Source organism: Dermacentor andersoni, unplaced genomic scaffold (genome assembly GCF_023375885.2).
Source record: "Dermacentor andersoni unplaced genomic scaffold, qqDerAnde1_hic_scaffold ctg00000041.1, whole genome shotgun sequence".
In the NCBI taxonomy this organism is placed as follows: Eukaryota; Metazoa; Arthropoda; class Arachnida; order Ixodida; family Ixodidae; genus Dermacentor; species Dermacentor andersoni.
Window position 1 is genome coordinate 2,278,195 of NW_027314754.1, and position 26,743 is coordinate 2,304,937.

Here is a 26,743-nt window from a genome sequence, read left to right on the forward strand (position 1 = left end):
TTTCGTTTTAACGAGTCTTTATTGTTGTCGCAGAGTGCATATAATTAAGACATCGCTCAACTCGCTGCTCTTTTTCCCATAAATCAACATTGCTTTGGGGCAGCCGTGGTAGCCATTTTTTGTAACAGCACCGTCAGCGGTATTTCGGGCAGGCCTTGACACGACGGTTGGTACACTTGCAGTTCAACGCCCCCACCGCAGTTATTTCTGTAAACTGTGTCGCAATCTCCAGGGATTGTCTCGTTTGCAAACGCTGCTGGCATGAGGAGCTGACACCCTGAAATTGTGAACCATGAAAGCAACTCTAAAATACAACAAACGTTTTACGTATAAAGACTAAAAATATTGTTTTCTTTTTGGCGAATGTCATTGTTCACCTTAGCTTGAACACATACTTCAGCAGAGAACACAAATGAGATTGCTTTACTTATGCACTTATTAATAGATGCGCCGCTAAAGTTCTAAAATATATTTACTTAAGCTAATCGCCCTAACATGTACTATGCTGCACGTGGAAAACATGTATTTAAAAAATAAAATATAATGACGCCAAGTAAACGGACACACACAAGAGAAGAGAACGGGACAGGGCGCCCTGTCCCGTTCTCTTATCTTATGTGTGTCCGTTTATTTGGCGTCTTTATATTTTATAATGAACACCTACCTACTAGCCCAATAGGATGTGCTTTTAAGATGTCTTTAAAAATGGAGGGCTGGTCAAGTGCACTGTTTTCAAGAAACGTGGACAGAATTGTTCACGAAACGTTTCAATTAAATGCTGTGCCAACAGTCGGATGATGCATGCGATTCTACATGCTGATCATTTTCAAATTCTACTGAATTTTCAAAAATAACCTGTTTTAGATAACATCATTGTAGTCCTTGAGCTGGATTATTGAGAGACGCGGACATTACTCACATAAATCGAAACACATATTAAACTAAATAACAAAAATGCAGTAATTATCTTTTGAGTTAGTTACCTTTTTATGGCGCATATGGCGATTTACGAATATTGGCAAGGTATACCCAATTTTAGCTAAATTCCACAATGACCCCATTTGCATATATGCATTTGCATATATGCGCCGTCAAAGTTGCTGTAAAAATGCACTCTTATTCGACTCACTTCTTGAAGAAAACATTCTCTTATGCATTGAAGCACAATACTAATTGCAACGCGGATGTATTATTTTGTTTCACACTTTGGCAAATCACATCTAAAAACTGGTTTCATCCTGGATATTCATTTCAAGTGGATAAGTCTTGCATGCTCACCGGCTACAATTCGTAAGTTGCATCATCGGCCTCTTAGTAATTAACCAAGAAGCCAATTAGTGAACTTTTGTTAGCTATTTATATATGGGCCGATTTCGCGTGCTATTAATAATCTAGTATTAAGTAATAAGTAATAATCAGGCTCACGGACAATCATCATGCTAACTGCCACAGGCTACTTTTAGAACTTCTATAAAAATTAAAAATTATGCCCCTGCATTTCTAACGGCCTCGCAAGAAGCTGTCCACGTTCTCCTACTGCTGTGTCTTTTCACTACGCGGTAACACGAATGCATCTGTTAGTGTTGTGCAGCATGCCTTCGAGCATAACAATTGTGTGCCAGCGGGGCTAAGCGCTTCGTCATAGATTAGAAACTATGCTTCAGTCACACGACACAGGTGGAAATGCCGCACATTCACATAGTGCGGATCTTCGCAGTCCCGAATTTATCCACACTATCCGCCCAAGCGCTCACGCTACCGTGCGATTGCCGTCATGCGACGTACTCGACCGCGGCTGAAGCGCGAGAGACATGGTGCGATAGTGGCAGTTAGCGCAATCTTACCGGAGACACGAGAACAACCAGCTGGCCACGAAGCACATGGGCACGAGCACGCGAGTGCTACGCAATCGCGCGCGACTGATTGAGCGCGATTTCGTACGCCATCAGTCGTACTGCTGTATGCACCAACAACCACACCCGACTGGCTTCCAAAAGGTATGGACTGACTATGTATGGACTTGTATGGACTGACTATGAAAGATTCCTGGCATGAAAGGTGGCACACAGTAGTGAATTGTTAACGTGAGTTCGACTCGCAGGTGGACAACGCATCTGCAGCTGCAATCGTCTGCGCGAAACAGCTCGCCTGTCTATTGCGTTTGCTTATCCCTACGAACACCGTCGGGAAAACGATTTTTTTTTCTTATTTAGGGGCGATATAATTTTGCCGCTTCTGAATTATGCGGGCGAATATAGGCACTTTATTACAAACGGCGGGGGGGGGGGGGGGGATTGCTAAAGCCGTTGCCCTTGGAAGCGATAGCCAGCGAGCCAGGTCAGTGTGTACTAGCCAGGCCTAATTACCAGCTTCCAGCGATTGGCGGCTGTCAGCACCGGCAACACTGCGTACGGGTATACAGTCGAGTAAACAGTCTAGGCGCATTGACGGCTGATGGGTTCGTGTGTGCTGTGTTATTGTTGCTAAGTTTGCATTGTAGGGAGAGGCAGCATGACGGGCAATTCGCTAGCTGCTGCTGCCACTGCTTTTCTCACGTCTGCGTTCTATGCCTGTATGAGCGTGACACCATGCACGTTATTTTGGTTAGTCAACGAAACTTTCACAAGTTTATACAACTGATAAAGCTGCTACCTTTACTTCGCATAGCTGCCTAATAATCTATTATTATAATGGATGTTTTGCCGCGGTGCAGAAACTGCGACATTTCTTTTATACTCAGTAAAATTCTGTTGCAATAATGTCTCTACACCAAAACCGCAAGGGCCGAAGAATAGGTCCCAGTGTGCTTTTTTTTCGATGTTATCATTAAAATCAAAAGTCAGCCCAAAATTGAATATTCTTGTCTCAATTTGTCCCGCCTTATCTTATTCCCAATAATTATCATTTCCTTTATTATTGAAGGTACGCATACACTTAGCAGTATCGGTAGCTGGTCTTCTTGGTGCATTTTGAATAAATATAAAAGTGCGCGAATTGGAACACGGAATAAAAAACGGGACGGTACGAACGCTTGTGCCTTCCTCTTTTTTTTTATTGAAGTGAATGTTAGGAGAGGTTGGCGCCTTTATGGTGGCACCGGCTGCTCCTTGTCACTTGGCAAACGAAATAAATTTGCGTACAAAGGAAGAATAGCGACACTAAATATAGCACTCAGTAGAACACCGGATCAATAAAAAATATACAGTCCAGCAGTACATGAGTCGCAAAGTTCTGTGCACTAGTTCAGTCCACGTACGCATATATAAAGTCAGATGTTTTGAACAGCCAAAACACACAACACATGTAATACACTGCAAGTACAGAACAGAATTCTTCGTCTGTGTTCCAGGTAGTGCTCCTTTATATTTACTGAATACGTACAGTTGTAGGTTATACCTTCCCCAAAAGTCAATCCATAAAGGTCGGTTCACTTACGTGCTGTTTCTTCTGTGGAGTTTCTGTCGTCGACAAATATCATACATTTATTCGTAGGAGACAAGTACATAAGCTTTCTGAGCTTTGGCGGTTCAGCTGAAAATGTTTCAAGAACACCATTAGCGCGATTGCTATAGACGGAAAATGCTGCTACCCAAGGCAAAATGCACAGCTCTATCCAAAACACCCTCTTAGCACGTATTTGCATCTCCTACGCTACGTTTTATCTGGATAGCAGTACGAATGTGCAGGTAGGTTTTTTTATCTATATTTTAATGTATCTACAACGCAATTACGCTTTTGTAGTCAGAGCCCAATATATAGCTCCCCCCCCCCCCCCTTCCTGCATTAACTATACAAACTCTTAATGCACAAGGATTTACAAATATGAAAATGCTGCGTAGCTGGACAAAGCCAAGGTAATGTTGTTCGGCGTCGCTTGGTGATAACAAGATTATTTTTTGCAATCCGCCTAATTATATCATTAGTCTTAATTATTTATTCCACTTCTCAAATATTATAGATAGATGAAAAGTGTAAATGAGAAAATTGTAGAGCAACATGAAAAACTTCCGATACAGCTTTCTGTTGCACATTACGTGCCACACAAAAGTGTTTTCCGAGCATGAAAGAAGCCCGCGAAGACACACAATGTGCCTCGAGCGGCTAGTCACGCGGCAATATTGCGCTTATTTGCGCAGCATGCATTGTATGCAGCATATATGTAGCACGTATTCAGTAACGGAAAGCTCTGTTGGGAAGTTTCTCATGTTGCCCGACTGTTTTCTCATTGACACTTTTCATTTAATTAAAATATTTGAGAAGTTGGTTAAGTAAATAAGACTAATTATGAAATCAGGCAGGTTGTACAAAATAATCTGAGTAGTATCTCCAAGCGAGGGCAAACAGCATTACCTTGTTTCTGTCCAGCTACACGGCAATTGCATGTTTTTAAATATTGGCGCATGATAGTAGGCATCCCCTGTATATTCATAAATATATATTGACATAATAAAGCCATCAGAATAAGATTATACCTCTCCTTGTAACTTACAATTATGAACATGTAATCTCATCATAAGCATAAGGTACTTTCTCTGATCATATATTTAGAAACCTTACTAGATGAACGCACAGGATGATGGGTTTAAATACTAATAAGGGTCCCCAGAATGGTCCCACTGTCTACGTTGATCGGCTGCTGAACGAGGTTCTAAACGAGATTTCATGTACCAATGGATGCATTAGTGTAACCGCCGAATGCATGTACGCCTGAGCATATGAGACACACCGTATAGGGGGACTGACTATTATGTTGCCTGGTAGTGATGACATGATTGCAGTGAAGACCATCATCTTGATTTGATTGCTTGCTTTTTCCTATGGCGAATGGTAAAGCGTCTACAGGTGAAGGATACGGTTTAATGATAACGAATATAAAACGAGGCATACTAGCTCTCTTCGCTCGATTGGGCGATATAATGTATGGTATTTTTTTCCATGCATAACCACTTTCCTTAAAATCATTTTTATAAGTTAACTTATACATGTGAGCCTTTTCGTGTGGCGAAGGAATAGAGCAACTTTATTACTGTAAGCTTTAAATTAAGAAAGGTCATCATGGCACATCTAATAAAAATGAGTTTATACAAGCTTTCTTATTAACAATATTTTTCATACATTTGTGTCATCTATTTAGACACGCTTTGAGTGCTCTGCGTGACTTTTTCAATGCGTTTTGTAGAAATCCTTGAGCGAATATAAATTTTTACTGAGAAGGAATGAATTGTGTGCTCGCTCTGCGTCTCATATTTGAATAAAAATTCGCTAAAATTAGCTTCTAAAATTACCTAACCCTCGGACCGTAGGTTTCGACACATTTAGGGGATTTTCCCAGGAGAAATATCTGGTGTTTTCTGGTCCTGGGAAACGTCTGCTCCTGGGATTTTCCCAGGAGAAACAGCTACTCTGAAATTATGCTGCATTTTGCGTAAGCTTGAGAGGACTGAGGGGCCTGGTCAGAGCTGGACTTGGCGGGTGAGCTCATTGGGGAGGCGCAGACACAATTTGGAATTCGAAGTGAACGATATCAAATGCCGAGTTTAAGGGTGCTATTGTAATGCCATGAGAAGCGGCGTAATATTTATTGAGAAAGCAATTATATGGACCCTCCAGGAGCATTCTTGTCGTCGCCATCGCCGTGCTGATCCGTATAATGTCGAAGCGCCTAAACACCGTCGCCACGCGTCGTATGCTTTATGTGCGAGTGAAAGCACGCGAGGGAAGCTGACGATCGCGGCTCAAACTGGCGCACGCGAACGAGGAAAACGGAGAGCAAACGCACCGGCTTCCGTCGCGCGAAAGGCCATGGAGGGAAAGGAGGAAGGCAGGTACGTGGCGTTGTGCTTTGGCAGCAACTGCGTATTCCGCGACCGGACGCAAGGGGAACTGACGATCCCGGCTCAATCTCGCGCACGATAAGGAGAAAAGCGGGGAGGCAGCGAGGGAGGGAGGGGGGCGGCTTTGATTCCACCTACAAATGCATACTCTTGGCGGCCGCGCGCGCTCGTGCGCGCCGTATCTTGGAAGGGATGTGCAGACGGCACATACCTTCGTGCGCGCTGTGCTCTCGCCGCTCTTGTGTTGAAGCGATAGACAGCGCGAAGGTCACTTCGCTCGCTGCTGCTGCCGGGCTTGCTCTCACCAGTGTTATGACAGCGAGTGTCCGCGCTTATCGAGTGCGCTGTGTTCATGTTTGCTTGTGCGCGCTGACACCATGCTTGTCAATTCAGTTAGTAAGCGAATGTGCTGCTCTATATATTAAGGAGTGAAACAGTTACCTAATCTAGGCACCTCGCCTCAAGAACCGCTGGAGTTGCTTTTTAATATATGTAGATTTCTCTCTTTTTTCAATTAATAAGCGTGTTTCTCTCTCTCGCTGCAATTTTATGCCTCCTATAAAACTACTATCCTTACATGTTATAGGTGTCTGCTAATTTGCTATCGCAATCGGTGCTTCGCCTTTCGGGCGAGACTGCGACTTTTTGTCGCGCTTGAATATAAGCAACGCCCGGTATTTATGACAATCATTCTTATTGCTTTGACGCCGAAGGTTACATATGAGCGCCATGGATCACATGAGCAGCTCGTCGCAGAAATCAGAGAAGTCCACCATCGCATAGTTGACTAAGGACACGATATAATATATCAGTGGTTGCCTAGTCACATTGGAATACATGGCAATGATCGAGGAGGCACAGCTGCCCGATTTGCCCATGACGGCGTCAGCTGCTTTGCCATTCCTCTTTCGAGAGCCGACGCAGCGAAAAAACTTTCTGCACTTGCGCGTGAACTGACATTAGCTCAATGTAATTCATCCGATTTCACAACTACACGACTTCATACCCTGGACCCTAATTTACAGCTCCGTATTCCGCCCGAGCTTCCGCGACGTGACTGCACCGTTCTAGTCCGTCTATGGCTTGGAGTAGCATTTTCAAATGCGTACTCTTTCCTTGTCGGAATGGCCAACAGCCCATTTTGTGACTTCTGCGGGTACAATGAAACAATCGCGCACCTTCTTTGTCAGTGCTCTCGTTTCAACCCGCAAAGAGCAGTCCTCTCAGCCACCCTAGACAAACTGGACAAGCGCTCAATGACAAAAAACAAGATCCTTGGAAACTGGCCTACGCGAACATCAGTGCGATACGCTATGAAGGCGCTGCTGCGGTACTTAAAAGACACGGGACTTTCTGACAAATTGTGACTACACTGTGTGACGTAGGATTGTACGGTGACACTGTGTAAGACTAGGAACGCCTTTGTGGGCTGCGTGACAGTACCCATACAAACAGTTCGTGTGTACGTGCGTGTGTATGTTTACGTTTCTCTTTCTTTTTTTATCATTCTCTCTCTTTTCTCTCTCCGCAGTACAGGGTAGCCAACCGGAGATAATCTCTGGTTTACCTCCCTGTCTTTCCTTTGCCTTTCTCTCTCTCTCTTTCTCTCTCTCTCTCTCTCGCACCATATTAATTGTAATATGAAAGCGTCTGGTGCGCGTGCGAAAGACCATTAGCTGGAGATTACCAGAGGCTTCGGTATTCTGTTGTATTCCACGAGGAGGCGGAGCGAGTGCTGCTTAAAAATTGGCAGTTGATTTGGGATTTGTTTGGTAATTGATGCATAAATTAGCTTTTTTTTGCGACGAAAAACAATCCCGAATTTTATAGCATGTATGCACAGCAGTCATTGTGACTTCAATAATATACCGCAAGGAAGGCGCAAATAAAAACATTGATGTAGCCACTTATCTCCTTGTATAGGGATACTAATGAAGTTAAGTGACACAAACCAATGGAGAGCATTTTGCTTCCTTCACAGAATATATGCTTAAGAGGACAAGAAAGGGATCCTGGAAGCTTACTTACTCGTTGCATAGATATATGTCATGGCGTTGTATTCATCGTGGCTTCCCGTTTTCGAAAGAACAAACGACGTATTGAACTTCACGCTGAATACGAGAAATCATAGTGAGCAAACTTCTCATGAAAATAATACAGAAATGAGAAAAGCTAAGAGCCCTGTACGTGACTGTACATGACTATTGGTGAAACAGTAATAAAGCAAAATCAAGACGCGCACAGAGGCGGGGAATAAACAAGCGGGAACAGACGAAAACACCAACTTTTACCACATGTTCATCGGAAACAGGACTGACGAATATGTGTGCTTTATTTCACTGGCAGTGCACATTTCAGGCAACCGTGGCTTTCTAGAGTATCTAAACTTGCGCCTATGATAGGTTCATTTTCCCGATAAGTTTAACCAACGGATTATGAGGTGACGCGTCGTCTTGACAGCCCATGAATTATTTCTGGCCTAAATATTGTTTCCTACTAGCCTCTCTTCTTTCATTGAAATTACATCAGCTACTAGCAATTTCGTGTGTGACCCGCACATGCTGTAAAAGGTGTAGCAAGAACACGACCTTCGATTTTTGCACGTTACTATTCACTCCATAAAACGATCATTGAGGCACGTAGCGGACTGCCCGATGTACTATTGGATGCAGCTTAAAGTTATTATATATACAGAGTGCGCGACACAATCGACATACTTAGCACAACACTTGTCAATGTTTTCTCGGTATGCTTCTATTTTTCCAAGCGACATGATTGTCAGTGGTAGAAACACTACGGCTAACTGGGTGAGACTTATCTTTTTATAATTATGGAATATCTTGTGATTGCTTGGAATTGCGCCTACTTTATGTACCCCGTCAGTGCGTGCTTCAAGCTGAAGAGTTCGCTCTTGAAGCAAACTCTCAGCAACATAAAAGTGTTAATTTATGGGGTACTTTGCATTAGTCAAAGATGGCGATCGGCATTGGACAGTTTTATCCTTCAAATCCAGGCGGAATTTCGACACAATTTCATGAAGTCTGGGTAACAATACTCATTTTCAGTTGATTTGAAAGCTATGTTTTGAACCCGTCGTCGATCGGATCTCTTTGAGTTTCTGCAAATAATACATCAGCCCGTACACTAGAAGCTTAAATAATTGCTTCTGGGGGCGCCACCAATCACCTGGGAAAATCGAAGGGGAGTATTCTTGCTATACTGAATGCAGCCAGTATGAATATCAGCTTCAATTTCAAGAAGTAGGCGCAATTTCGCAAAGTTAAGGCAGGTTAATAAAAAATTGCATTGGCCGAAATGGTTGATAGGCCAGGCACATGATGCGTCAGCTTACAATTGGATAGGTTATTGGATAAAAAAATGATATTCCTCAGGGCTGATATAATATAGGTTTTAAAGAGGTACGAAAGGCAAATAGACAATCCAGATAAAGTGATAGATTACTGCTCGAGAATTTCTAAGACTTCAATATTATCCTGAACAGAGCCTTAGCAATGGAGAAATTGAGGTATATACAGGACACGATTAGAGACTCCCCGGGGCATTCAAGTACACTTGCCCGATGGCTAAGGTACTCCTCAGTTATTACTCATCCACTCATTATATGAACATCATTTTATTGCATTATAGGACGAACTTCTATTCCATTTTTAGAAAAAGAGTGGCCACTGCTATTACCCTTGACAACGACACCGGCGGTCGAAAGGTTCCGTTTTCGCTCGACTCTGCACCGTCCGCCCTTTCGCGTTTCAGTATAACTATCGTTCCGTTATCGTGTAGTGCTGCGCTGGAATTGCTGACTCGCGAAACCCGCACACAGTGCAAGTAGCAAACGATTCCACTTTCATGTGATGTCCGAACAGTCTACGACACTTGACCAAAAGTAACGTGTAATAATGTGACTTTAACCTACCCGCTTGGGGCTTTAACAAATAAAACATACCTGCCTCAGCCAGCGCAACATCGCCCTGTTTTCAGATATGCGTGGAGTATACTAAGAAAAAGAAAGCCATGGCAATATTGCGTTCAAGTGTGCGTGTTCCTCACGTAACAGGATGCGGAGTAATTGGTACGGGTTTCCTTATTGGGTCGGACCTCGGGCGCCGCAAGTAATCCTATCTATTATTCTACATACTAATTAGTGGCAATAGTGGCTGAGGCATTGGGCTTCTAAATTCTAGCTCACGAGTTCAATACAGGCCGCGGAATCCAATTGGGACGAAATGCAAAAACACCCGTGTAAATATGTTTAGGTACATGATAAAAAGAAACCCTCGGTGGTGAAGACTCAAACGCCGCGGGTGCCTCATAATCGTATATTGTTGTCTTGCCATGTAAAACCTCAAAATTATTTTATTAAAAAAAGGTAGCTGTATCCCTCGGCTCTTTTCTAGGGGTTTAAACAAAATAAAATATTTTTCGAGTGTGATTTCTCAGAAAAACAAATTATGGTTACCTCATATTTTAAGCATGCATGTAATCCCGTTCCCAACTACACGTAAGCACAAATGAGGAGCTTTATAAACGGGCGCTTTCAGGTATCCGGTGCGCTATCATATAACGACAATAATGAAGCAGTTGAAGGTACGGTATGCCTACGTAGAAGTAGAGATATATGTAGATTTGCTTTGTTTGTTGCAGGGGATAAGTGCGCTGCAAAACGAGCATAACTCAGTTTTCATGGGATGAAAACATGGTGCGATTGCCCACCCCGCAAAAAAACAAACGAACAATTTATCAGATATACAGGCTGCCCCGAAACGGGTTTTTATATTGACTGACAGCTAGGGATGTGTTAAGCGGAAGTTATCAAACACCGTGCGTTCATTTGCTAAGGAACTGTTGCGGCTAGCCAGAAGCATAATCATTCGGAAGAGTCCTCACTTGCATCGGTCAGTCGCCCTCGGGAATTCAAAGTGCTGTTATGGGTTACATTCCAACAGAAACGACTATTCGATCATATGAAGTAGTGAATTAAGGAATCGCATACGTACGATCTGAATAGCAAATAGCATTCGGTGAGACTTGCATTTTTCTACTTCACTTCACATGGTGATACATTGAAGAAGATTGCCATTCCAGCCATGGGGATTAAATTGGTTTTTACTTCCCGGAGGCCCCAATTCAGTCTGAGTATACATACGTAATATCCTTTCTCTTAACACTGTTGTTCATAATAGCGTCCAATCATTGACGTGATTCTCGGGAAGCCCATTGTACATACTTAACACTGGTGCGCAGAGCGACGAAGGGAGAGGATTTGAGAGAGAAAACAGCACACGACACCTGAGCGCAAACTATCAACTGATAGGTGATCAGCTGATAGTTTGCTCTCAGGTGTCGTGTGTTGTTTCCTCGCTCAAGTCCTGTCCCTTCGTCGCTCTATGACGTGTACTCAGTGATCATGCATGATTTCACCGAACAAAAAAAAAAATAATTATATTTGATTCGACGCCTTTTTGCCGTTAGCTTTCAGCTATTGGTGAAAACTTTTCGCGCTGCACCCACTTCATCTGCCTGTCACACGACGTCACAAAACCCCAAAAACTCACCGCGTCGAAGTGACGTGTACGCGTTAAAGATGCAATAATATGCCGAAGAAAATTGAATTTTCTTCTGAATAGCCGCAGGCTGCCCTGTTCCGATAGGAGTAAAAGATGGATCCCGCCGATCGCTCAGGCACTGGCTACTCGCACCTGCCAGAGAGCATGGGTTTATTTGCGCATAATAAACCTTTTTGCGAGGCCGTGTAACGTTTTCGAGCACTTTCGGCGCATTTACGACCTCGCTCTGATAACTCTTCTTTGCTGAGGATCCGTTTTAGCGCCATTCTTAAGCTTCCGTTGCATGCCGCCGCGATTTTCGACCAGCCACCGCAAGCTAAGTAAGGGAAAGCGGACGAATCGTAGACGCCGGCACCACCCCCTTCATCCGGTTATCGAGTTTCAGTGCAGTGGCTCAGCCCCATCGAATACCTTTCCACTTGAGCGTGTTCCTCGTCTTTTGTCTACCAATTAGATAAGACAAGCCGCGCCGTGTAGGCAATGTTTTTGGTTTTTCAAGCAAACAAAAATGACCTCCTATGAACGAGGAGAGCGTTTAATTGGCCTGCGCAGACAATCCTGCGGGTGAACGCCCGATGCTTGCGTCGGCGGTTACGGAAATCGGACGTCAGGATGTTGGAATAAATACACATTGGAATTGTTTTACGTTATAGGGCCCCAGCTTCGGCGCTTGCAGCAAAAGCACGTTGAATATGCCGTGGAGCGCGTCTCCGCCCAAATCTAATTCGCTTGGAACGCCCTCGCACAGTTAGCGGAGAGACGAGAACTAGGAGTCGGATTCCTGATTAATAAGGATATAGCTGGTAACATGCAGGAATTCTATAGCATTAACGAGAGGGTGGCAGGTCTTGTTGTGAAACTCAATAAGAGGTACAAATTGAATGTCGCACAGGTCTACGCCCCTACATCCAGTCATGATGACGAGGAAATCGAAAGCTTTTATGAAGACGTGGAATCGGCGATGGGTAAAGTCAAAACAAAATACAATGTACTGATGGGCGACTTCAATACCACAGTAGGCAAGAAGCAGGCTGGAGACAAGTCAGTGGGGGAATATGGGAGAGGCTCTAGGAATAGCAGGGCAGAGTTATTAGTAGAGTTTGCAGTACAGAATAATATGCGGATAATGAATACCTTCTTCTGCAAGCGGCATAGCCGAAAGTGGACGTGGAGGCGCCCGAATTGCGAGACTAGAAATGAAATAGACTTTATACTCTGCGCTAACCCTGGCATCATACAAGATGTGGACGTGCTAGGCAAGGTGCGCTGCAGTGACCATCGGATGGTAAGAACTCGAATCAGCCTAGACTTGAGGAGGGAACGGCAGAAACTGGTACATAAGAAGCCGATCAATGAGTCAGCGGTAAGAGGGAAAATAGAGGAATTCTGGATCAAGCTACAGAACAGGTATTCGGCCTTAACTCAGGAAGAGGATCTTAGTGTTGAAGATATGAACGACAATCTTATGGGCATCATTAAGGAGTGTGCAACAGAAGTCGGTGATAACTCCGCTATACAGGATGCCAGTAAGCTATCGCAGGAGACGAAAGATCTGATCGAGAAACGCCATTGTATGAAAGCCTCTAACCCTACAGCTAGAATAGAACTGGCAGAATTTTCCAAGTTAATCAACAAGCGTAAGACAGCGGACATAAGGAACTATAATATGGATAGAATTGAACATGCTCTCAGGAACGGAGGAAGCCTAAAAGCAGTGAAGGAGAAACTAGGAACAGGCAAAAATCAGATGCATGCGTTAAGAGACAAAGCCGGCAATATCATTACTAATATGGATGAGATAGTTCAATTGGCTGAGGTGTTCTATAAAGATTTACACAGTACCAGTGGCACCCACGACGATAATGGACGAGAAAATAGTCTAGAGGAATTTGAAATCCCACAAGTAACGCCGGAAGAAGTATAGAAAGCCTTAATAGCTATGCAAAGGGAGAAGGCAGCTGCGGAGGATCAGGTAACAGGTGATTTGTTGAAGGATGGTGGGCAGGTTGTTCTAGAAAAACTGGCCACCCTGTATGCGTAATGCCTCATGACTTCGAGCGTAGCGGAATTTTGGAAGAACGCTAAAATAATCCTAATTCATAAGAAAGGGGACGCCGAAGACTTGAATAATTATAGACCGATCAGCTTACTCTCCGTTGCCTACAAAGTGTTTACCAAGGTAATCGCAAATAGAATCAGCTACACCTTAGACTTCTGTCAACGAAAGGACCAGGCAGGATACTGTAAAGGCTACTCAACAATGGACCATATATACACTATCAACCAGGCAGTCTGTCCGACAAAACGGTCGCCAATCGGGTGTCAAGAGCCGCTGCTTCAACTATTTTACCGTGTCGGCAGCCAGCACCTGAGCGTAAACAATCCCCACCCCACTCCGCAATGCCGGCACGCCTAGCTGACAGACGTATACAACACGTTCTAAGAAACCTCCTCCGTAGTGCCGAGGCAGAATCATATATTCAAGGAGCAAGAGCCCCCAGATTTTCTCTCACACACCCGCTCTTGCGCGCGCCTGCGCACAAACGGCTGGCGATCCCTCAAATGAACGTCTCGTGTAAAGGGCCGTGTTGCCGTATGCAACGTCACCACTTCCCTGTTGGGTACCAGGAGATTTGAATTGCGATAAATGTATTCGGACCCTTCAGATGCAACTTTCTTGTAAAGTAAGTCTTTTCCTGGGACGAAACAAGCATTGAGAGGTTTCTGGAATGGAATTTAAACAGTCTACGTCGACTAAGTATTTGCCTTTAGTGTACCTTAAAAGCCCAGACCTTGCCACGAGGAGACTTCCTTTGACTTCATGCATTTATATTCCCTGTCTCTTTGCAAATGAATAAGTGTCCTAAGTTAGTGCTTGCCTGTATCGCCTGTCTGTATTCCTTGCTATCACTCCTTAGCAATGTATTAAAACAGCGTACTCGAATGAACAACAAATGCCTTTGCTCCTCCCATTTACCTCTTCTGTAACATATATTTTTTTTTAAATGATACCATCATACTTGTCATAATAAGATGCTTATAAAATTATTTAAGCGGGAATATTTTCGGCATACAGAATCTCAATCAAGCCATTTAACCTGGTATTTGCAATCGTAGATACAAAAAAGATGAAGGGGAACACTCAAGCGGGCAATTATGGCCGGGGATTTTGTATGTTGCCAATCCAAGGGCGCTTGCCATGTTGGAGTCCCCGCTTTCCTAATTCCCTCTATGATGTACGACACGCCTCGCGACCGCTCAAAAGAGATTTGCGTTTGTCGAGATGACATCTAGAACCACTCATTCCATCTCGAACATCATTTGTTGTATGATTACACAGTACACCGACACCACCGTCCATCGTCTGTACCTCACAAGTGCTTACATCCGGTAAACGAATCATTAAAGACAAAATTTCCATCTACCCGACTGTAGCACCAAGTTACAAATGAAACCGATACGGGTTTGTCGGCGATACATGAATTTAAGACGATTAGCAAAACGAGAACAAGGTAAAAGCGGGAGCCATCCTTTTGACAAGTGGACCTGTCTTTTTTGAAGGGCTTCTGTCTTTTTTTTTTTCATTCTTCTTTCTCCTCTTTTTCCCTTTGCCCCTTGTCCCAGTACAGGGTAGCCAGCCGGTACTTACACTGGCTAACCTCGCTGTCTTTCCTCCATGTATATATATATATATATATCTTATTTTAGGCTTGCTTCCACTCTAATATATTCAACGGGCACGACAAGAACGCACGCTACGTACTCCTCTACTCATTCAGCCATGATACTCTTACACAGTGCTTACAACAAGAACTCAGAGTATTGGAAAGGCATTGACTTTTTGTACGTGACGAGGTGTGGGTGTATAGACACCAAAATTACCACATCGGAAATAAGGGAGCGCACATAAAAATTGTTTTCTAACTAGCGGCATACTCCATCAGTATTGATTTCAAAGCACCCCGAACTATATATAGCATGTGACGAATTTGTGCGTATGCATAAGACGTACACTTGAGCATCTATGATTTGCTTGCACTCTATTTCAACTTTAACTTTTCGTGGAATACTTCTGCATAGATGTGCCTGTTTGTTTTATTTATCAACAAAATGAAAACTAGTAGCAATCACCAGCGCACAGTGACAACTTCATTTTTCATTCGGACGTATTGGGAATGCCAAATAAGTGATGCGAAATATACTGCCTATCTTTTTACTGGCCTTACTGTTTGCAGTACACAATAACTAATCTATATATATTATCTTAGTAAAAGCTTCAGGGTGTTTGTTGAATAGGAAACTATGAATTATAGATATATCCGTACCTCTATACGATTGCTAGCGATCTCACAGTACTAGAGAGAGTACGTAGGATGTGCCTTCCACAAATGGCTCCTTTTTCTTAAAGAAATAAAGCTGCCTCGATCTTCTGCTCTGACGGCGTGAGCTATCTGTAACAGGTAACTTTAAAAAAATATTATAATGGTTCAGAGGATCAATCAAAGTTCGGCGACTCCGATTCGGTGAGTGTGGCCGCGAACGTTTGTCCAGTGCGGTGACGTAAGAGCGAAAGGACTTGTATAAATAAGTCATCTGCACTTGCCTCCAGTCGGAAGCCAGCAGCCGTAGCCTCGAGGTTCTTTGCGTGTGATTTGCGATCTGGATTACCGGAGAGTTTCTTCTAACCATTGCTTACCTACATCAGCTACTGCACAGTTATGTAGGCAGCGCTTAATTAACCGTAACGTTTGCAGAGAGAGATGCCGTTTGTAAAACATCTCTCGGCGTCATCTCTACTGATTTTGCTCTTCGAACAACAAGGAGGCGTATGTATAAAAAACGAGTGAGTGAAATCTCCGGTACTTACCAGTATAAAATTTTGGTCTATATAGTAAAACAGCACGAATACATCATATACGCCCTACTACAGAGGAAAGACTACAACGGTATACAGATTCCTCAATATGCCGCAATGTACAGTTGTTCATGCTTGGAAAAAAAATGTGGTTGAATATACTCACAGTATATTTGACACGTTGGGAACTACCGCACCCAATGTAAAGATGTAATATGTCTCGTTTATTCGTGCGACGCGTTCTGCGTAATCGCATTGGGGCGGCAAGGAAGAATTGAAGTTCTGTTTTATGACGTAAATTTTACCGGTAATCTGGACTGCCTGTAAGAATACAGCGGAAATATGAAATAGAGGTGGTGGTTATCATTCTAGAAAGGTTAAGCATGGGAATTCGTTTTCTAATTTATATATTTCCTATCTTGTAAAAAGACCTTACGTATTGGGTAAAAATATGCAATTGGTAAAACTATATATATACACACTAATATGGCACATATTATATCAGTGTCATATTCACTGATTGATTACAACCCGTAATGAACACTAGTTATCACGACGCTGAATGTAGCAAGCAATGTGCAAGCATCGCTATGCAAGCATCGCTATTTGATTGTTATCGTTTCCCAGTAGCTCGTCAGTTTCTTGAACTTCCAGGCAATTAAGACAAAGAAGAATTGTCTTACATCGCTAGCATTCTGATGGCAAAAGTTTGCTTCTTCTTCCTCATACAGGCCCGAGGGAGAGGAGTCCTCCTTGATACTCGCAGAGCGTGAGGTGCAGACGAAGATAAGTGCGAATGGCAAACAAGAAGCAATACGCGTCATCATAATGTCTGCCGCCTGAAATCACAACGGTGACAGCAGCCAATGTAAGCACATTTTGTTCAGCAACATTTAAGGCGACAAGCTTCTTTTTTTGCTTTATCATGAGGGTTGAAATTAACTTCACGACGTTGCGTTCTATGAGAGAAAATTTTGCCAGCCTATTACCAGGTTATTATACCAGCTCTATTAGCAGAATTGGGCTCGTCATTTTGAAGCACAATTTGTAGGATAATTTTTTTTTAGCGGAGCACACAATTTAAAACTCACTTTCAACAAGTATTCCAACAGGGTGGCTTATCAGCGAATAGATCAAAGCTGTTGCTGCAGGGCGCTAATGAACTAAAATTGATTAACTTATTGCTTACTTTGTTCCAGATATATGTTCCAAAGGCAGTCTTTCACGAGGTTTCCTTAGGAGGCTACAGTAATTCATCTCATTTTGATAGAGTCAGCCGGTTTTGTAGATATTTATCGGCATACTTTAACCTTTCTCCGTTGTTATAACAAAAGTTCGCACGCAAGGAGTGCCGAAAGCACTACCGACGTCATGTTTGACACTTACATGGTGCAAACTATTTGTTTTTATAGTCGATCGTGCTGGCATATCCAATCCATCATTTTCCTTCTCACCACAAAGGTCGTTCACCAACAGAATGAGTGTCCAGGCGAGGTGTCCATCGGCCTGAAGCAGTAGGTAGGATAAACAACATTTATATTATCATTCTCATCACTATTATTTAATCATGACCTCGACGTATTCCAAGTTCGCCCAAATGCTTCTCTCCATCTCTCTCTACAACTCCACCATCCTCACAAACTGAATTGGTATAACTGACGCAAATCATTGAACACTGAGAGTGCGAAAAGAGAGTCATGTTCACATTAAAAGATTGTGAGAATTGAAACACGTATACAAATTTCTTTAGTTTACTAACAAAAGGACCATTGCGTATTATTTTATAGAGGGAGTGTAACGTCCTCTTACTCTAAGCATTTTAAGTGGACGTAAAGCTTGACGACCAAAGATTGTTTCCACTTGAAGCGCCACATTGCTGTTCCGAAACGGGTGGCAAGTCTGCAGCAAGACTTCATCTATTTTGCTGCCCTTTCTAAAAGACCGTGTTGACGAGGTGCCACAGGAAAAACCTTTTTGAACTGAGAGCACACTAGAGACGTCAAGCATTCATGACACGCGCGCAAAAGAAGTGGATGCGTGTGCTGTCCTGCTGAAAATGAGACGGAAAAGCACTGGGTAAGAAACGTCATGTCACTCGACTTGCGTCACACGGCACCTTTATCATATGTCACACAGCAGCAGCATCCAACATCTAATTTCTTCAAAACTGAGTTACAATTATTGTCAGTGTTTAGTGGCCACAAGGTGCCTCCTCTTCATGTTTCGTACCGCAATGTGCAGAAATACTGAGTGCTCACCTTCTTTGAAGGCACAATACAATAAATGAATCTTATGTGATGCCTGATCAAATAAGGTCTCTTTCGGCTGTGTAAAGTACGCGTTAGCAAGAGGAAGTTGGTGGGGGAGGATATGATCCGTGAATTGTACCCAAAAGTCAAATGAGTTTTTTAAGTGTACCATTGAGAGCACAGTAACCATGATTGCTACATCGAGGATGGTCCCAGCTACTGTAGTATGGCAACGCAGTTAAGTGTTCTGAGATCAATAAAAATTTCTAACGATATAAATGTGTCATACACAGAGTGGAATACAATTTGGTGAGCCATCTCTCTAAGGAAACGGCTTCATAGGTCATAATTTAGCACGTAGTCGTCACCATTATAATGCATTCTCAGATATTTCGTCGAAGATGCCGATAATACTAATATTCAATTCCCTGCATATTCTTTTATTCCTTAGGCATACATAGTCAAAGCTCGAAGAAACCATTATCTAGTGGGTTTTAAGACTACGCTGAACAAGTGGTTCAAGAAAAATGCTCCGTACAAAGTTCGCAGTAGAAGGTGCCTGACAGCTGCCGACAGCATATTTATGGCCAGATACACTCTCTCCTAGGAGCTGTGTTTTTAAAGTTATGTTTATTGTTTTATTAAGTACTGAAAATCGCCGTGCGCTGAAGCGTGTCCACCATGCACACAATGGTTGCTCGTTGATTGTACGTGCGCATGTATTGACGTTCGAATACCCGGCCACAAAAGTTTACACCACCACGGGATATCAGAAAGCGTTTAATTCCCGAGCAGCCTGTAGCAGCAGCCAGTAAAACTGTGCACGACAATGTTGTTAGCATATTCTAGTCGAGGTCCGAAATGCAAATACCAGGCTGCGTTGTGAAACTGCGGAAATAGAGCTTTCTTTTTTCAGCTTTCATCAGTCAGTCAAAGATCTTTATTGAAAGGTCCTGAGAGTTTGTGGGACGGGCAAAAGGGCCAGCCTAGGAGACGGTCAGGAGTTCTTCAGTCCTGGCGGCTTTTTCGGGCCGCTGGAAAGCCCGAACTTGATCGTCAAGGGCAGAGCTGAGCAACAGTCTCCCAGTGTGCGCGGAGGCGATCGCGAGAGGATGCATCCCTATTATCGTTTGTTATGCCCCGACAAACCTATGGCATTTGTTCACGAGAGGCTCTAGAACCACATTTATTGTATATATCGGTCTATATGTCTGGGTAAATGAAGTGGGAGATCATCGGGTTCAGATAAGTTCTGGTCTGAAAGTGCCGCTGTTCGATAGACTGGTTTTCGCTGAGTTCTTGGAGATGTGGCGGCAAAACGTACCTTTGCAATTTGTAATGCTGTGTGATGTCATTAAATCTGGTCATACGATCCTCCAATTCCCCCCCCCCCTCCCTTTCCATCCTCGTTCTCGCCAGACGCTAAGTGCCGACCCTATTACCCTCCATGACTCGGTCCGTAACCCCTCGAGCCACGTCAGGCACCGTCTTATTATTATTGCACTCTCCTTGCGAGGTAGAGGTGTGAGCGGGTGTCTATTTCAATTAAACATTCCTCTCTTGACTTTTGTTACCTGTCATAAGAATTAGCAGTGTTTCCGGAGAGATTCAGCCGGAGAGAATCTAGTACCGTAAATGTCATTTCGTACCGAAATGTCGCCTGAGAGTCACTGACTATTACGTACATTTCGGTCTGTGATACTGCTGGCGCAATAGCTAGCTCCTTCGCAGTCTCGATTGTTGCGGTGCTTGCCGTAACGCATGTGTTGCACTTCTATCTGTGATCCACTACGACGGCTGTAAAGCCGCGTCTTTTCTTGTATCTTGCTGTGTGGACGAAGTAGAGTTACTTCACGGGATTCCGCGCACTTTGCTACCAAATTTGTATGTAGGCGCCCGCGCTCCCGTACTAGTATATTTTACCTTTGGTGTTCCTCGCACTGTGATTGTATTCTGCAGAGATAGTACAGGTATCTCAATACAGCGGTGATTCATAATGTCACGTGGTCGTAACGTCAAAGAACACAGTAGCAATACTGTGAAAGGCAAAACTAGCTTTTATTGGGCGAACCTGTGCCCACAAAACAGGCTACACTTAAAGCACAACGAGAGCGGCGAACACAGTCGGCGATCGTCGAAAATCTGATCAGTGGGCCAAGCGTGTCGGCTTTTATACAGCGGTCGTCGAATGTTCCAGACTAATCGTTCGGACCCGCGGGCCTTCCACAAAGTTCTACACCATTCGCGTCACGCGATGAAATCTGATAACACAAGGTTCGGCGACAACAGACAGCCGGATAGAAGCATCGATAACTTTCCAGAAACTTCGGATGCATGCAGGCGCGTCCCGCACTGTGCGATAACGTTTGTTAGGCGGCGAAACGTGGTCGCCCGATAAAGATAAGTACACGTGTCAATAAGCTGTTTCTGAACACAATGTGAGCCACTGGTAGTATCACCGCATGATCTAAAAGGGCTAATGCTGAAGCGCTACAACTACTACGAGTCGTCGCTGTGGCCCGAACAGCATTGCGCTATATTGCGTGCGAAGTTACGTGTAGTAATCTTCCACAGCGTAACTTCGTGACAGTGGTGTCGCTAGTTGTGCTTGTTGGCTGTTCATCGTTACAGGGAAGCCGCGCAGAAATTTGGCGAGGATAAGGCGCCGCAGACAAAAAATCCTCGACGATTGTGAATGTAGGCGAATAGCTTTAAAATTGAAGAAAGCTATTCGCTTTCTTAAGTGCATGGTGTTCTTTAAGGCTAGAATTTGTTGAATTGAGGATATTAAGTAGCGTTTCTTGTTTCATTGCATAACCAGCACATCTTTTGTAGTTGTACAGGTGGAAGTACATATGCCCAAATCTGCCATAGGTGCTTTGTCTCTATTGACACAAGCGCCGGCATTTAAGGTGGCTGCCATGCTCATTAGCCGCAGCTGGAGCTCTTTCCCCAAGCCTTGGTGGACGGAGAGAGTGGTCACGTCGTTCTCTGGTTCTCCAAATAATTTCACTTACGGATCTCATAAGTAATCACTCAGTTGCCCCCTTTACCACGTACGATGAACCAGCACTAAGGCGATTCGCACTCTTAAAGCCTAATGTTTAGGTCAGATTGTAGTTCTTTTAGACAAGCAAAAGTGCGAGCTTGGGGTTTAAAATAAGGAAACGTTGGGTGTCAAATTTCCGCTCACGTATGTACACAGAGGAATGCAAAGCGGTATTGGTCATCACGTTTGAGGGCGAATATACTGTATCAATGTATGGCTGCAAAAAACTGCGCTATGTTGAACTTCAATTTGAGGGTCAACTGGTGTTATCCACCGGAGTACTAATTTGGTTGTTCGGAGACAGGCTCACCTGAAGATGTCTTATTGGTGAACATGGATATATTGCAGAATACAACAGCTTCTGATGTTTGTAGACAGCTTCGTTCTGGTTTTCTTATTTTTCTTTTAAGAGCAATATCTGCATGAAAAGTAGCCTCTGTAATAGTGACGCGACCCCCCCCCCCCCAGCTCAATATTGCTTTCTGCAAACAGCAGGAGACGATTTTGTGGAACAGGGATAGGCAGGTTAAATACACAATCATTAGACGTAGATTTATTTTATGCGTGGTAGTGACCTTTTTGGGTGCTAAGCTTCATGTTTTTCAAACAACGCTTCCGGCTTTGTTAATATCAAATCCAAGAAATTTCCTGCAAATGGTATACAGTGATACAAACAAACAGTCGAATTAACGACTGCAAGCGATGCTGTTGTCTCCGAGGATGTTTGTTGCTCTGAACTTAACGCTGTATTCTTAATGTCATTTGTTTATACTAAGCGAATTTCTCTTCCTGATATTACTACATATATTTTTTCCCAATGGGCCCTCTCATTACAAATTTTGGTGGGGTAAGCCGCCTAATTCATAACATAAAGCTTTCTTCCCCTGGTGCAGACAGTACGTACGAAGTTTCTCAAAGATACTGAAACCCATCCAACCGTCATACTTTCTATGATATTTTTTTGCAATCCTTAGAACGTGGTGTCCTCCTGGACGATTGGAAAATTGGGAAGGTGCCTCCTTTGTACAAGACCGGTAGCAAACATAATTCTGATGACTATAGAGCCATTTCACTGACTAGTATACCTTGCAAACTCATGGAGCATAACAGTTGTTCTCACCTGATAACTTTATTTTACAAACAAACTTGGTTTAGAAAAAATTACCCCTGCGACACACAACTTTTGTCTTACACTAACAACTTATTTACCGCTTTGGATCGTTCTTCATTCACAGACTGCATTTTTATAACTTTTGCGAAAGCATTAAATTCGGTATGTCATAAATTGCTACTCTTTAAGCTACGAGTTCTTGATTTAAGCCCTAACGTGCTAAAATGAATAAAATGACTCGTATTTGGGCGCACGCAATTCGTAAAAGTGAACAACCGCAACTCTGCTTCTTGTCCTACGACACCCGGAGTAGCGCAGGGGTCAGTTCTAGGACCCTTGCTTTTTCTTGTATACATTAATGATCGGTCTAACAACATTTGCTCGTCTATAAAACTGTTCGCGGATGAATGCGTTATTTATTGGGAAATGTTAACTGCTAATGACCATTTAACACTTCAGTTGTAACCTAACTGATATAAATCTATGGTGTGAGACTTGTGTAATGAATTTGAATAATAACTGTAAGGCAATGAGAGTTACTCACAGTGCTTCTCACGACACACTGTGTACATATTCTCTGAATAAAGTTCCTCTAAGTCAGGTTTCTACTAAAAAATACCTTGGTATTTATATTTCTTATTAGCTTTCCTGGCTAACTCATGTTCACTATATGACTAATAAAGCTAATCGTACTCTTGGTTATATGAAGCGTAATTTTAGGCTAGCTCCTACCAACTTAAAACCCTTTCTTTATAATACACTAGTTAGGTCCAATCTTGAATATGCACCTTCCATTCGGGACCCTCATGTAAGTTCAGTTAACCGCAGCATAGAAGACATTCGAAACCGGGCAGCACGTTTTGTTTTATCTAACTACTCGCGTACAGCAAGTGTCACTTCAAGAAAATTCAATCTTGATTTGCCTATCTTGTCACTTCATCGTAAAATTTCACGGCTGTGTCTATTTCATAAAAGCTATCATTACAATCCTACTTTAAGTGACTCTCTTTTGTTGCCACGATTGTACATTCCTTCCAGAAACGATTATCAGTTCAAGGTTAACGTGCCACGTTGACGCACTAACCTTCCTTTCAGCTCCCCCATTCTGACAACAATCGGCGACTGGAACCACCTTCCCGCTTCCCTTGCTTCGATTGACAAAACCAAAGAATTCAACAAAACCCTTGTTAACAACTCATTGTAACCCTACTAGGCTGCTAAAATGTGTATTATTTTCTTGTTTTGTTACCACCCACTCATCTCTCTACTGCCTCCGCCCTGAGTAAAAATAAATGAAATGAACTAAAATATTGTTACGGGACGGAAGAAGCGTGCGTCTATTCAGATTACATTTAATGGCTGAGCCAGCAAGCGTAGAGCAGCGATAACACTAAACGATTCTTCGTCGTCTCCAAGGCCACCATCAGCGTCCTCTTCTTCCCGCTATGGGAGGCAAGACAGAGCCTGACCAAAAGGTGGAGGAGACAGAAGTTTAATAGGAAGCTAAAGCTGAAGATTGCGGAAATTACGCAAAAGACAGAAGAGTATGCGGAACAATTGGCGAGAGCAAATTGGCAGCAATTTAGCAATTCCTTAAGCGGAACCCTGAGTACCGCCCGAACGCGGAGCATAATCAAAGCACACCTGGACCCGACTAAAGCCAAGTCGGAGAACAACAAAGCCATACAGAGGCTGGTTCACCAGTTTCAGGGCTCAGAGTATGAGCTCATAGAAAGAGTAAGGCACAAGTGCTTCGGGGACGGTGACCCAGCAGCCTACACGGAGTACTACAAGGGGAAAGAAAATTCTGATCTGGACAGGCCTATAACCAAAGAGGAAGTATACGCAGCAATAAGAACTACCACTAGGAATACGGCTGCAGGCGCAGACAAGATAAAAAACGCGCTGATTCGCAGCCTCAGTGATGAGCTGGTAGTCGAACTTACTGACTATCTCAACAAGCACTGGGCGGAGGAGACAGTACCCGAGGAGTGGAAGCATTCGGAGGTAGTGATGATTCCAAAACCTGGCAAAAAACTGCAAGTAGAAAATCTTAGACCAATCTCTCTCACGTCATGCTTAGGCAAGCTGTACGAGCGGGTGGTTACAATGAGGCTACAAAATTATATGGAGGACAACGAGCTGTACCCCCCCAGCATGTTTGGATTCCGCGCTAAATTATCGACGCAAGACGTGCTCCTCCAGCTCAAAAAGGAGGTGCTCAGCAACGTCCCACGTAACAGCGAACACGTCATGATGGCACTAGACATTAAAGGAGCCTTGGACAATGTCAGCCACGAAGCCATACTCACAGGAATGGATAGCCTGAACTGTGGCAGAAGGATTAATGGCTACGTCAAGGCCTTCCTCTCTAACCGGACAGCAACAATCGGCCTGGGAGCAGTCAGATCAGAGAAGTTTCGCACGCCAAACAAGAGAACTCCTCAAGGGTCGGTCATCTCCCCCATCCTCTTCAACGTCGCAATGATCGGGCTAGCAAGACAATTCGAACAACTTGAAGGCATACGGCACGCCATTTACGCTGATGACATCACGGTATGGGTAAACCGGGGATCGCTCAGCGAAAAAGAAGAGTGCCTGCAAAAAGCGGCCGCCTGCGTAGAAACCTACGTTAGGGCCAGGGGCCTCACCTGATCGACGGAGAAGTCCGAGCTCCTAAGGGTGTGGCGAGGCAAACAAAATCGAACGGTCCCTACAAGCGATGAGCTCAGCCTCAACGTATACCTCGTGGGACAACGCATTCCGGAGAAGACCACCATACGGATCTTGGGGATGTGGCTTCAGTACAATCAACGGTGCAATCATACTCTGACACTGCTGAAGACTGCCACCATGCAGGTAGCCCGTATGATAACAGAGTATCTAGCAAGAGACACGGTATGAAGGAGAGCGACACACTTAGGCTAGTCACGAGCCTCGTGGTTAGCAGAGTGGTGTATAGCCTTCCCTACCACAAATGCATCAAGCAAGAAGAAGAACAAGCGGACGCCATACTGTGAAAGGCGTACAAAACTGCGCTTCACCTGCCGCAGCGCACATCGACCGAGAAACTGCTGGCCCTGGGACTGCACAATACCTTCAGTGAACTAAGAGAAGCACTACTATGCTCTCAGGCACGTAGGTTGATGCAGACCCCCAAGGGAAGGGTGCTCCTGTGAAGATATGGCGGCGGCAACATGATCCAAGAGATCGAACGTACCGAGGCCATTCCGGACAAGTATCGCAGTACGCTGCGAGTTGCACCGATACCCAAGAATATGGACCGGAACCTGCACAAGGCGCGTAGAGAAGCAAGAGCGGAGTACGTGCAGAGAACCTTGGCGAACAAGGACAACACAAGGTATACGGACGCGGCAACGTTCGTCAAAGGCACAACAGCAGAGCAGTGGCGTCGGTGGTTAATTCGGACCTCAAGGAGATCACCAGCGCATCACTACAGGACTGCACGGTAGTCGAGGCCGAAGAGGCAGCTGTGGCTCTGGCAGCACTGGAGGGCTATCGATCTGGCAGGTCCCTAACAATAATAACAGACTCTCAAGCATCATGCCGTAATTATACAAACGGCAGAATTGGGCGCAGAGCACGCCACATACTCTGCTCATGCGACCCGGGAAACAAAGTTCAGCATACCATAATCTGGGTACCAGGGCACACTGGCATAACCGGGAACCAAGAGGCGGATAGGATAGCTCGAGGGCATACCAACCGGGCGTCCGATCCGACACATCCAGCCTTGAGGAATCCGAGTCAGTACCCATGGGCTACTCAGATATCCTAAATTATTATAAAGGGGTCAGACTGAGGTACCCACCCCCGGATAAGGATCTAAGCAGAGGGGATGCTGTTGCATGGCGACAAATGCAGACGGGTACTTTCTCGAATCTAAACCTTCTGAATAAAATTTTCCCTACACAATATGAGGCTAAGTGCCCATGGTGCGGAGAGAAACCAGATCTGTACCACATATCATGGGCCTGTCAAAATATTGAGTCCCCAACGATCTATAAAATTAAAAACCCGAGTGCGGAACAGTGGGAGAGTA

At 44.0% G+C, this 26,743-nt stretch overlaps 1 protein-coding gene across 1 annotated transcript; it reads right to left on the minus strand.

Annotated features, from left to right (window-relative positions):
* LOC126517977 (uncharacterized) lies at positions 1-18,710 on the minus strand. Its single transcript, XM_072285761.1, has 5 exons — positions 18,690-18,710; positions 16,438-16,592; positions 7,863-7,945; positions 3,436-3,531; positions 1-277 (listed from the first exon to the last, which is right to left on the minus strand). The coding sequence occupies exons 1-5, from the start codon at positions 18,708-18,710 to the stop codon at positions 84-86; spliced, it is 549 nt and encodes a 182-aa protein (XP_072141862.1). The 3' UTR covers positions 1-83.
* Positions 18,711-26,743: the final 8,033 nt, after the last annotated feature.